The 12275-nt window shown below is 51.7% G+C and overlaps 1 protein-coding gene and 2 non-coding genes across 6 annotated transcripts; all 3 read left to right on the top strand.

The window, feature by feature from the left end:
- Positions 1 to 1958: 1958 nt before the first annotated feature.
- Positions 1959 to 2031, top strand: TRNAR-ACG (transfer RNA arginine (anticodon ACG)). Its single transcript has one exon. It is a non-coding gene; the product is annotated as a tRNA-Arg (tRNA).
- Positions 2032 to 2549: 518 nt separating this feature from the next.
- TRNAV-CAC (transfer RNA valine (anticodon CAC)) lies at positions 2550 to 2622 on the top strand. Its single transcript has one exon. It is a non-coding gene; the product is annotated as a tRNA-Val (tRNA).
- Positions 2623 to 2940: 318 nt separating this feature from the next.
- Positions 2941 to 10425, top strand: HMGN4 (high mobility group nucleosomal binding domain 4). 4 transcript variants are annotated; one of them, XM_047860548.1, is made up of 2 exons: positions 2941 to 3089; positions 8889 to 10425. In XM_047860548.1, the coding sequence occupies exon 2, from the start codon at positions 8962 to 8964 to the stop codon at positions 9244 to 9246; it is 285 nt and encodes a 94-aa protein (XP_047716504.1). In that variant the 5' UTR covers positions 2941 to 3089; positions 8889 to 8961; the 3' UTR covers positions 9247 to 10425. The 4 variants fall into 4 exon arrangements, with proteins under 4 accessions (XP_047716504.1, XP_047716505.1, XP_047716508.1 ...); XM_047860549.1 differs by having other exon boundaries at positions 2941 to 3109; XM_047860552.1 differs by lacking the exon at positions 2941 to 3089 and adding an exon at positions 3218 to 3510.
- Positions 10426 to 12275: the final 1850 nt, after the last annotated feature.

Raw genomic sequence — 12275 nt, 5'->3', positions numbered from 1 at the left:
TTACTAGTTCTGTTTTTGTTTTTTTTTTTTCTGGACTCTGTTTCTCTGACTGATACAACCACTGAAGAAAAGACTGAACGCTAGAAACTGGAACTCTCAGAAAAGGTGACCCCTAGAAAGCTCTCCAAAAACAAAGTGAAAGCATGCCTCGGCTCATGTCAGGTTGTGAGCATCGCGGAGAACTTGGAGGCCGCTGAAGCTTTCAAAACCTGCCCAACGAAGGGAGGTCTCTGCAGACACCGAGGAGAGAACATGTGGACGGGGCCTCCAGCTAGCTGAGTTGAAGCCCATTTTAGAGGTGCAAGACGCGACCCGCGGCTCCAGGGACCCCTTGGGGTCTGGCCTGCCTGCCCATCCTGGGTATGCGATGAGGGTAAAATAGAACCAAGAAGTACCCCAGTTTGCTTCATTTCTCAAATTTCAAGCGTGAGTGTTCGTGTTTCCAAACTGCTCTTGGGAACAGAAATCTTTTGCTTCTTATAGGGAGGCGACAGTCTGTGAACTCGGATGGGAAAATAAATATTTATCTTGACGAACTTGATACTGAAACTTTGTGTTTTATTCCATCTTGAGTGTTGGCAACAAATTACTGTTGTATCTCAGCCCTTTTTATTTTGTCATTTTTGGAGATCACAAGTATTTCACATCAAACTACAGTTGTTACAAATTTCTTTAAATATCATGGATGCTCATTAGTGCTTTGAAATTACGGTATTGATTAGACCTGCTGTACATTGTCAGTTAGTGCATTAATAGAGGAGGAAAAATATTGACACAGCATACGTCTTTAATATTTGATAACATATTTCAGTGTAATTGATTTCCCTTTGAAATCTTACGTATTTATCTTTTTTTCTTTCTAGCCGAAACGATTATTCTGTGAGGCAGTCCATAACCACCAAAGTGCCCTAGGCATACAAGTACAAAACCTGGCCAGAGGTCTCCTGTTCCAGGGGGACAGGAGGAGATTCCTAACTAGGGGGAATTCCTGTCCAGGGGGAGATTCCTAACTAGGTCTACTATAAAGTTATGCAGAAAGAGCAGGAACACCTGTATTATTCTTAAGGGCCGTTGCAACCTTATGAACTGAAAACGACTATTTTCTACACTCAGTGGATATGTTCCCAATGTCAGGCAGTTTCACTCGGTTAACAGCCGTCAACTTATCCGCGATGCTCACCCAGGCATGGAGACGACGATTACTTCTCAGAAATCTGGAGACTGAAACGCACACCTGGGAGATGCTTCCTCGATTCCTGAGAAAGCGAACAGGCGCAGTCACGCGTGCGAGCTGACGATGCCCCTTTCAAAGGTGTCAAATTGGGAGTCGCAGGCCCAGCGGTAGGCGCGCAGGCAAGCAGGTGCTTAGCACAGAGCCTTGCTTGGTAAGTACTGAAACACATTTTTTTAACGACCGAAGGAGAGACAAGAGAGCACGCCAGATCACGCCACCCCACCACGACCTCCAAGTCCCAACAGATCACATCCACGGTCCTCGCAAGCGGGGGGTCTGTGCGCGCTCTCGCCCCTCCAGGCTCTTTTCCCTGATACCCGCCTTTCTCTCTCGTTAATCACCGTCTCCGCCGGGCCTTCCTGGTCTTCCCGGTCTTTTTGTTTTCCTCCAAATGCTCATCACGATTATTCTCCTCATGTAGTGCTTCCCTGTCATCTTGTCGATGGACAAGGGACCACATCGCTTTTCTTCAGGGCTCCACTTCCAGCGCCTCCGACGGTAACACTGGTTGCGGGGCGAACGCGTGGATGGCGAGGTGTCGCGGGCGGAGAAGACGCCGCGGAGGGGAGCACGGACGCCACGGAGCGAGCAGCCGGCTGCAGGTGACCGGCCGGGAGCCCAGCGGGGCAGCGGGGAGCGCGGCCCGGGCGCGAGCGCGCCTCGCCTGGACCCGCCGGCGCCTGCGTCCTCACGAAAGTATCCGCGGCGGCAAACGCCTCCGTGCGGGCCAGTGGCGCAATGGATAACGCGTCTGACTACGGATCAGAAGATTCCAGGTTCGACTCCTGGCTGGCTCGAGGCGGGTCATGCCATTTTGCCTCTCCCTGGCAGAGCACCGCGGCACGCCGTGGAGCCCGAAAACTCGGGCACGGCGACATCTGCCTTGCAGGTTCTCCGGGGCCAAAGAGCGCCGCATTTACCGCAGCTGGGGCGGGGGGGGGGTCCTCACGCCCCTGCACAGCAAGTCCCGCGTCTCGGCCACGCGGTGGCGCTGAGCAGCCCGAGGCCTGTGCACGGTCCCGGGGCGTGCCTATTCCGATTGAGAAGTAACCGAGAAGGGTCACTCGTGAGCACTGAAGCCCCTCTCTTGTTTTCTCCCAATCTGGGCATTTCCAGAATAAACTGTTATGGATTTGGTTTCAAGTCTGTACACTGCGAGGGTTTGGCCCGCGCTCTTCACGGGCTCGTGTGGTGCGAACAAGACGGGTGCACCGACGCATGCGCACACAAACGACGCTCGTTTGCAGGAATCGGGCAGGCCGGGCGGCGTGTTCTGCAGGGAGAACTGCTCTCGCAGGGAGCCTGCCGCCGTCGTGTTTCCGTAGTGTAGTGGTTATCACGTTCGCCTCACACGCGAAAGGTCCCCGGTTCGAAACCGGGCGGAAACAACGCTTCCTTTTCTTCTCTCCGTTTTGTAGCTAATTCCTTAACATTTTGTTTCCTTTATTTCCTAAAACTCTTCTTTCATACGTTCCCGCCTTCTGTCGTCTCGTCGCCGGGCCGTGGTGCGGAGGCGGCCCCGCCCGAGCTGGGCCGGGGTCCCGCGGACCCGGGCGGCGGCCTGACGTCTCGCGAGCGGAGACGCGGCTCTCCCCCGCTCGCACGCGGCCGCGCGGCCGCCCGCAGCCCCGGAAGCGGTTCCTCGCCGCCCGCCGCCTTCCTGTTCCCGGCGGGGCCCGCTCGGCGCGTCCGCCCCCGGCCCCGCGGCCCGCGCCGGCCCCGCCCCAGCCGAGGGCACCGGCGCCCGGGCCGCGGCTGGGAGCCCCGCGCCTGTCGGACGGCCGCGGGACTCGGGTGCGCCGCCGAGGCGGTCGTGTACCGGGGACCCTCCGGCCGCCGCGCCTCCGGAATCACGGTGTGTCCGCCGGCCCGGGCGTGAGTCTCTGGGAAGGGGCGGAATTCCGGCGGCGCGTCGCCCGGACGCTGGGGCGGACACCTGGGGGGGCGGCCGGGGGGCCGAAGGGACTGCGCCGGCCGGGCCGTGGCGGGTGGGTTGGCCTGGCCCCCCCCCCTCCCCCTCGGCGTCCGTCTCCCCCACTCCCGGGGGCCTCGCCTGCGGGAAGCCCCCCTCCCCGCCGCCCCGGGGACCCCGGAGGCCCGGGCCTGCCTGCGCTTTGGCCTTCTGCCCTCCGCGCCCGAAGAAAGTTAAGAAACGGACCCGCGGTGGGTTCTGCGCGTCGCCTCGAAGCTTGGGGGCACGGGCCGCACCTGCTCGGAGTCGGGTCTCGAGCCCCGGTGTGTGGCCTCTGACCTCGGACCCCCGGTCTGCTTGCGTGGTAATTGGATCCGTCAAAGGCTTTTCTGGCCCAGAAGTCTTGGTATCCCACCCGACAGCCTCAGGATTTCCTTCGTAGATGATTATTACTACCCCGACCACCACTGCTTTTTGCTTTTAAGGGTCGGCCAAGCCTAGTCTCCCAGTCCGCGGGGCTCTGGGTTCCCTGAAATGACTGATGCCAATGTGATGTGTTTATGGGCATAAGAAAGGACAGTCTTTACCTAATGAGCTTTCCTTCTCTCTCTCCCTCCTCCATTTTCATCCTGTCTCTGCCAAAAAAAAGGACATGATTTTATCATCTTGTTAATTCCCTTGTGAGCAGGATAATAAGGTTTGGCAGGTGGCCGATAGGAATTTATCTAAGACATTTTCATTTACAGTCTCTTCCCTGCCACTCAGAAATAGGAGGGGGTTAATGTGCCCAGAAAGCAGGCCGGGGTCTCAGGGGCCCGGGAGATGTTGGAGATTTGTCCTGGGATGCCAGTGGGCGGGAACACCGAAGCGAGTGTGCCCCAAGCCAACCAGTTGCAAATGGGTGGCAGTTTCGTTTAGAAACCCGTGGCTCTCTGCTTCTCCTCAGACCAGGAGAACCCGGGCAAGATGCAGCTGCCCTACCCTTTTAGACAGTCTGCCCTTTCTCACCTTTCCCTCCCCCAGTGCCCCTCACTTAACCCCAGATGGAGGCTCGGGCTGCAGGCCCTGACTGATCACATCGTCTGGCAGGTGGAGAACAGGTAGGCCCTAGATGGCGGCTGACGCCTGGTGGGCTCTTGCCCCGCGGCTCGCCTTGCACACCAGCTTTTCTTCGGCCATGTCCTTTATTCTCCCTTCCCCAAACTTGGCGTTAGCAGCCTTCTTCCGGGTCTCCCGTCCAACCCCAAAGCACGATCTTGCCCTGAGTAAGAGGCAGAGAGAAGGTGGCCTTGCGACTTTGGGGGTGGGATTGAGACCAGAACCCAAGTTAGAACTGGCTCCCAGAAATCCAGATCAGTAAATGCTGCTAAAATGCGCCCTGTGCGAGTCTGCTGGGAACGGGGTGGGGCATGTATTGGATGGGGCGGGATTCGCTCCGTGGATACTGGAGACAGGCTTGCGAGGAAAGAGAAAAAACCATATGGGGGCAGGATTTTGAGAGCTGTGCCAAACCTCACAGGGAATCTCACCCGGGATGTGCTCTAGGTCAGTAGGGTCTTTGCACTCGCCCCTCCTGCGTTAACGTGCCGGAGCTGTGTGACAAAACGCCACAGGCCGCGTGTCGGAAACAACAGAAGTGTATTTTCTCCCAGTTCTAAAGGCTGGAAGTCCGGCATCAGGATGTTGGCAGGCTTGGTTTCTTCCCCAGCCTCTCTCCTTAGCTTGGGTGGTCAGCCCTCTGTGTTGCCTGCGTCCCGATCCCCTCTTCTAAGGACAGGAATGCTGTCGGGTCGGGGCCCACCCGTACGTCCTCATTCTACCTTAACTGCCTTTTTATTTTATTTATTTTTTTAATTTTTTTTTCAACGTTTATTTATTTTTGGGGGGACAGAGAGAGACAGAGCATGAACGGGGGAGGGGCAGAGAGAGAGGGAGACACAGAATCGGAAACAGGCTCCAGGCTCCGAGCCATCAGCACAGAGCCCGACTCGGGGCTCGAACTCACGGACCTCGAGATCGTGACCTGGCTGAAGTCGGACGCTTAACCGACTGCGCCACCCAGGCGCCCCTTAACTGCCTTTTTAAAGGCCCTGCCTCCAACTGCAGTCACAGTGTGAGGTCCTGGGGGTCAGGACTTCTACCTATGAATTTGGGGAGGGGGGGTGCCAATTCAGCTCACTTCTGGGGACTGAGCTGGATGTATCACATATCCTGTTGACACAGTTTGGAGAAGCCCCAGCAGTGCATCTCCCAGAGGATTATAGCACAGCTGCTTCGAAGTCGGGGTTAGCAGGTTTCTCCTGCACATGAAAGCTAGGATTTACTCTTCATTTGACCGTTAGGTGTTTTAAGCTATTTCTGCCAGTTAATTTAAACTTCCTAGGTCTCTTGCTAATGGAAAAATGCACATCTTCGTAGCTAACAGAAGCATTTTAAGGAAAGGATGTTGCCTCTCCCCCGGGGCTGCTGAGGAAGAGGGAGCCTCCATGTTACAAACAAGCAGTCTGGTTAAATGAATTGTTCTCCCGTGAGGTGTGCAACCTGGGAGAGGGTGATTCAGAATCTCACTGTGTTCCTGTTCTGTTCTCTGTTACAATAGCACTTCCAAGGTCAAAGCTGTATTCACAAAGGGGGACTGTTAAATTCCTAAAACTTGAAACATTGTTGCCCTGTCTTGATCATTTCTTGCCCTGGAGATAGCCATGGAAAGTCCTATTTCTGGATTCCCGCAGTTACAACATTATGTAGATTTATCTGCCCGCCCGTAATAGTTCTTCCCTCTGACGTACACAATGGAATGTTTGTCGCCCTGTGAATTCTATATTTTATTGTCTGACAAATTATTTCTTCTTGTTTTAATTCTTAAAATATGGGGGGGGGTTGTTTTTTTCAATCAGTAGACTTCATTTTTTTTTTTAAGAACAGTTTTAGTCTTTCAGACAAATTGAGCAGAAAGTACAGTTTCTCCTATTATTAAAGTTTCTCTTCTTATTAACAACTTGCACTGGCGTGGTACATGTGTTACAATCGATGAGCCAGGATTTCCACATAATTACCTGAAGTCCACAGTCTACATTCGGCCTCCCTCTTTGTATACAGTGGAGTTTTGCTAAATGCCTAATGTCGCGTATCCACCATTACGGTAACATACAGAATGGTTTCACTGCCCTCAAAAGCCCCCTGTACGTGGGGCGCCTGGGTGGCTCGGTCGGTTAAGCGTCCGACTTCGGCTCAGGTCATGAGTTCGAGCCCCGCATTGGGCTCTGCGCTGACCGCTCAGAGCCTGGAGCCTGCTTCGGATTCTGTCTCCCTCTCTCTCTGTGCCTCCCCTGTCCATGCCCTGTCTCTCTCTGTCTCAGAGATGAGTAAACATTAAGAAAAAAAATTTTTTTTAAAATAATTATGCCAGGACAACAGGGATAAACCCAGCCACCCTAGCACCAGACCAAATGATTTTCATGCCGTAAAAGATCTCTCAACGTTGTTCCCTTCATCTTAAGAGCAGCTGTCTCCCTGCCTGTCCCTCTCCAGGCACACCGTCACCACACGCAGCGTTAGCCTGTGGGATCTCTAGCCTCCTCAATTATTTTCTTTAAAAATCATTTTCTGTATTGCGCCAGAATTTGGGTTAAAACACACATACACACACACACACCTTTTGTTCTCTAAGAATTGTTCAAGCATTTCTTTAGTGGTGCGTTTGGGAGAGGAAATAAAAAGAGGATAAATTAGGCCTAAGTTCACGGAATGTCTGGGGACGCGTGTCCTCGGGTGAGGGCGGGCGAGTCCCCTGGATCAGCAGACCCATGCTACGCTTCTGTGGCAGCAGGGGCTTCGTGACCCTCAGGAATTTAGAGTATTTAGAGGTGGGCGAAGGGCGCTGCAAGGGGAGAGAAGGGTCCTGCTAATTTCACATTAGCTTTTCACTGCATTGCTGTTCAGCATGAGAATACAACTGTCCCTCCTGTTCATATCCTTCCCTGTTCCCAAAGTCCCTTACCAGGTCCCAAGGGCAATACTGACGGATTCAGGCACTTTGGCTCTTTCTTCTTCATGCTAATATATTTCTCCCTCTATTGCACGAGGAGGAAGGGAGAAACAAAATTTTCAGCGGCTCTAGTCATGGTGAAAAAGCGGGGAGAAAAACGGCTAATTTGATACTTTCGCACGATTTACAGGTGGGTCCTTTTGTTAGCCAAGGAACATAAAATCAAAACCAGGTTTGCTCAAGGATCAGGTTTGCCCACGAAGTATCTAGATAGTGAGGTCCAGCAAAAACAACACAACAGAACTTTGGAGCAGTTTAGGGACAAGGTAATTTTTTTTTTTTTTTCCTCAAAACGTTGTGGAGTGGGGCAGGGCAGAGGTTACAGAATTCCCCAGGAAATGGTTCAAGGGTGGGGGGTGGGCAGAGGTCTGAGCCGCTAGACTTGGCCTAAAGCTTTAAAAGAGTTGCCATGCCACTTGGGAATGGCAGCCACAGCCCCGGGTCCTAATTACCCGACCCCAAATAAATCACCTTCTGTTCTGTGTGCTTCTGTGTGCTCCTGTCCCACCCCCAGTCCAAGGAAGAGAGTGCTACCTCACCCCTTCCTCTGGACCCCCGCCCCGTCTCCAGCCACCGGCTCTTTCTCGACGCCCTTCGATGTGGCTCTTGTCCCGATTTTTACCTTTATCCCTTCTTTTGTTGTCGTCGTTGTTTTCTGTTTTGGTTTTACTACATGCTTGCGGTGTAGACATGTCATTTGGCTGTATGCTTGTCAGTGGATCTATACTGCACATATTTGGCAGTCTGTTTTTGCTCAACATTACGTGCTTGAGATTCATCCTAACCTCTTCGTTTCTGCTGCTGACTCGCGTTCCTTTGCAGGGATGCTAATAATGGATCGATCTCTTCTGCTACTGAAAGGCCAGTGGGTGGTGTAGAGGTTCGTAAACATTCTCATAGGGATTTCCTGTGTTCATCTCCAAGAATTCCTCTAGGTAAACACCCAGAAGTGAAATTGCTTTTCAGGATATTTTCAAATTTAATACACTAACTTACACACAAATAAACAGCCCAGCCCAGCAGTGCGTGATGCTTTCATTGTTCCACATCTGCTGGGCACTTGATTTTGTCAGGCCATTCAGTTTCCACCGATTTGATGGCCGTGAAATGTCAGTGTGTCTTTCTCTGTGTTACTAGTGAGGTTGGGCATATTCGTACGTGCTTATTCACCATTCGTGCTGCTTCTAAGAAGTTCTTGTAAACACCTTTGCTCATTGTTTTAACATCTTCATTTTGCCCTTCTCTCGTGGATCTGTAGCCATTCTTTTTTTTTTTTTTTTTTTTTTTAATTTCTTAATGTTTATTTTGGAGAGACAGAGTACAACTTGGGGAGGGGCAGAGAGAGGGGGGGACACAGAATCCCAAGCAGGCTCCAGGCTCCGAGCTGTCGGCACAGAGACCCACACGGGGCTCGAACTCGTGAACTCTAAGATCATGACCTGAGCCCAAGTTGGAGGTTCAACTGACTGAACCCAGGCGCCCCAGGAATTCTTTGTATATTCTGGATTCGGATCCCTTGTCAGTTCTGTGTGTTAGGAATATCTTTGCCCAGCTTGGAACCTATCCTTTTACTTTCTTGTACTATCTTCGCTTTGTACAAGTTCTTCATTCTAATACAGTCAACCTTGAACGTTAATGTAGTTCCATCTGTCCACCCATCCCGTAATGGCTTACACGCTTTGTGTTTGTTACAGAAATCTTCCCGGAAGCAGTGTGAGGAAGGCAGAAGCCGCCGCCCTCCCTGGCCTGGCGAAGCCACCCGCCACCATGCCCAAGAGAAAGGCAAAAGGCGACGCTAAAGGTGACAAAGCCAAGGTGAAGGGTGAGCCGCAGAGGAGATCTGCGCGGCTGTCTGCCAAACCCGCTCCCCCAAAACCGGAAGCCAGGCCTCCAAAGGCCGCTGCCAGGAAGGCCGAGAAGCGGCCCAAGGGGAGAAAGGGGAAAGCAGAGGGCGACAGGGTTGGGGACAAGGCCGGGGACAAGGCCGGGAAGAACCCGGACGCTTCCACGGCCCCGTCACAGAAAGCAGAAGGCAGCGGGGACGCCAAATGAAATGTACTTTTTTCATAACTCAACTTCTAGTGACTCTGCTGTTCGAGATACTGTCTGTCTTCAGTCAACTTTTATAAAAGTGTAGAACTTGGGCTCTTATTTCCAACTTCCGCCGTTGGCATACAAGACGCATTGTTGTTGTCCCCTGTGGAAAGCGCAAATCCCGCTGACAGAATGTCTCCGGGGCCCGATTGAAATGGGGGGAGATGGCGCCTCGTGTCCTCACTGTTGAAGATTATTCTCGGTTCCCGGGAGGGGTCTCCTGTCAGCCCCCCCGCCCCCCCGGGCTCAGAAGCCTTCCGGCATGGAGAAGCAAAACCTCATGGCTTCTCTCCTGAGGCGAGCAGCGTACACTGGCCTTCCTGGAATAGTCATGACGCGGCCTTGGCACCCCCAGCCTCCTGTCGGGTGATCGCACTCAGGCCTTCTGGCCGTAACAGCAAGATGGCGTTGCCCCAAAGAGCCAGGATCCCTGTGTGTAGTTGGCGGGCGATCCCAGTGGCCATCCTGGACTTTTTAGCTCCTCTCCCCCACGTCAGAGTTGACCCGTGAAAAGATCTCACGTACCTCATGCGAAATAGCCACGCCTCCCGAGAACGTCACCTTTTCAGAAGAGCAACAGAAGACTGTTGACTTGGGGGGGGCGGGGAGGGGGGGAGTTTGAATGTTGTCGGGTGTTGTGTGGATTGATTGTCACCCGTGTCCTCCTGGAAGTGGCTGGTCCTGAAAAGTATCTTATAAAAGCTGAATACATACTAGCCTGGTGGGAGGGGGATCATTTCCTACCCACAGCCCTAGAGATGTTCTTTACTGCACCTTAAACATGGTTTTACGTTTCACACTCGTCCGCAGTCTTCTCTGCACTGATCGGCGTGCAAAGTACGAGACAGAAGTTCAATATAATATTTTGTCCAGGTGGATGAGCAGTGGTCGCCGCTGCACCATTTTCTGAAGAGTTCATTCCTTCCCATGGATCCGGAACACCAGCTCTTTCGAAAATGGAGTCTCTTGGGGGTGGGTGGGTGCGGGGCAGGGCGGGTGTGGATTCTCTCCTGACTCTCTGGTCAGTTTGCCCAACCCCACGGCAGTGCAATATAGTCCTGGGCACTACAGCTTTTAGAAAGAGGTCTTGGTATCTCAGGACAAACCTCACCTCCACCTCCAAAATAAAGTCTCCACCAGACTTGTCTTCTTCGGGAGCATCGTGGCCATCCTCAGCCGTTTGCTAACGGCTTTTAGAATTAGATTTGCTACAACTTTTAGAATTAGATTGATCAGTCCTTTTATTTTAAAAATTTTTTTTAATGTTTATTCATTTTTGAGAGACAGAGTGTGCGTAGGGGAGGGGCAGAGAGAGAGGGAGACACAGAATCCCATGCAGGCTCCAGGCTCTGAGCTGTCAGCACGGAGCCTGATGTGGGGCTCGAACTCACGAATCGCGAGATCATGACCTGAGCCGACGTCGGACGCTTAGCCGACTGAGCCACCCAGGCGCCCCTGGATTGACCAGTTCTAAAACAAAACAAAACAAAACAAAACAAAAATGCTGGAATTTTTATTGGACTTATATTGAATTCATAGACTAATTACAATGTTGAGTCTTCCCTGGAACATGATGTAGCTCTTCATTTATTTAACCTTTTTAAGTGTCTTTCAATAAAGTTTTATAATTTTCTCCATAAATGTCTATTGTTAATATTTCCTAGGGACTTTATACTTTTTGATGCTATTTTTGCGGTATGTTTTCAGTTCCTGCATTTTCTAGCCAGTTGATTTTCGTATCCAGCATCTTTGCTGAACTCTCACTCGTGTAATATGTGTGTAGATTCTTTTGGGCTTTCTACATAAGTAAACCATATGTTGTGTATATGCAAACAGTTTTGCTTCTGCACAATGTTATTCCCTCTTTTACTCTTTCTAACGCTGGGCATCGTCCAAGTTGCTAGGGGCACAACAACGAGCAAAACAAAGGCGGCTTTCGCCAAGCTTCTATTCTGGTGGGGGGAGGGGTAGAAAATACCCAAACTTATGTGACGAGGGGCCTTAAAAGTGGGTGCTGTGTAGATAGGGTGGTTAGGGAAGTCCTCCCTGATGAGGATGACACCTGAGCGGAACCCTTAATGAAATAAAGGACCAAGAGAGGTCCACAGGAGGGAAAAGCGTTCCAGCAGAGGGGACGGCAAATGCAGGCAGGAGGTGACAATGTGTTTGGCTGTTTGGCTCGCTGAGGGAGAACAAGGAAGCAGAAGAGGAACTGGAAAGAGGGTGGACAAGAGTGTCTCTGAACATTATGGGATACTGTTAGAGTTTCAGACAGAGAATAACAATCTGAGTTGTGGAGGGGGGTGTGGGGGCACGGATGTGGGGGCAGGCAATAGGCTGTAAGGGACGGACAAAAGTTGGCGGAAGATCCGCTAAATGGCTGTCACCGAGTAGCATGAAACTATTTTATCAAGCTGTCTTACTGTCTGTCCCCCTGCTCAACTGTCCCCACCTCATTTTGCTTGGTAACCAGCAAACATGTATCTGTGCCTTCTCTTTGCCAAGCAACAGATCGGGGTCAAAGAAAACATGCCCTGTCCTCAGAGTCCAAAGTCAAATGCAGTCAAGTCACCACACGGTACTGTGCCTGGTGTGGGGCTAATGCCGCAGAAGATCCTGACCGTGATGCCAGAGCAGGAAGGGGTCCTGGGTTTTTTGACACTTAAGCAGCACAATGAAAACAGGAGTTAGTCAAGCAAGAAGTCCTTTAAGCAAGAAGGAGTGGGGGAAAGAAAGCCTTCTAGAAAGAGCAACGACATTTGCAAAGAGGTTAAGAGAACACGGTGCATAGTAGGTGGTCAATAAATTGTTGAATCCAAAGAATGATTTAAATGCATCACCAAGTAAATTCTAGCAGGGTTTTTTTTTTTTTTTTTTTTTTTTTTTTTTTTTTACAGTAAGGAAGTTCTCAAGTGCTCACTGTTTGCCAGACACTGTGTCCAGTGATTCCCAGGCGTAAGTTTATTTCCGTGACCCTATGAGCTGAA

This window comes from Prionailurus viverrinus, chromosome B2, assembly GCF_022837055.1.
Source record: "Prionailurus viverrinus isolate Anna chromosome B2, UM_Priviv_1.0, whole genome shotgun sequence".
Lineage (NCBI taxonomy): Eukaryota > Metazoa > Chordata > Mammalia > Carnivora > Felidae > Prionailurus > Prionailurus viverrinus.
The sequence above is the reverse complement of the archived record's forward strand: the minus strand, read 5'-3'. Positions and strand labels throughout refer to the sequence as shown.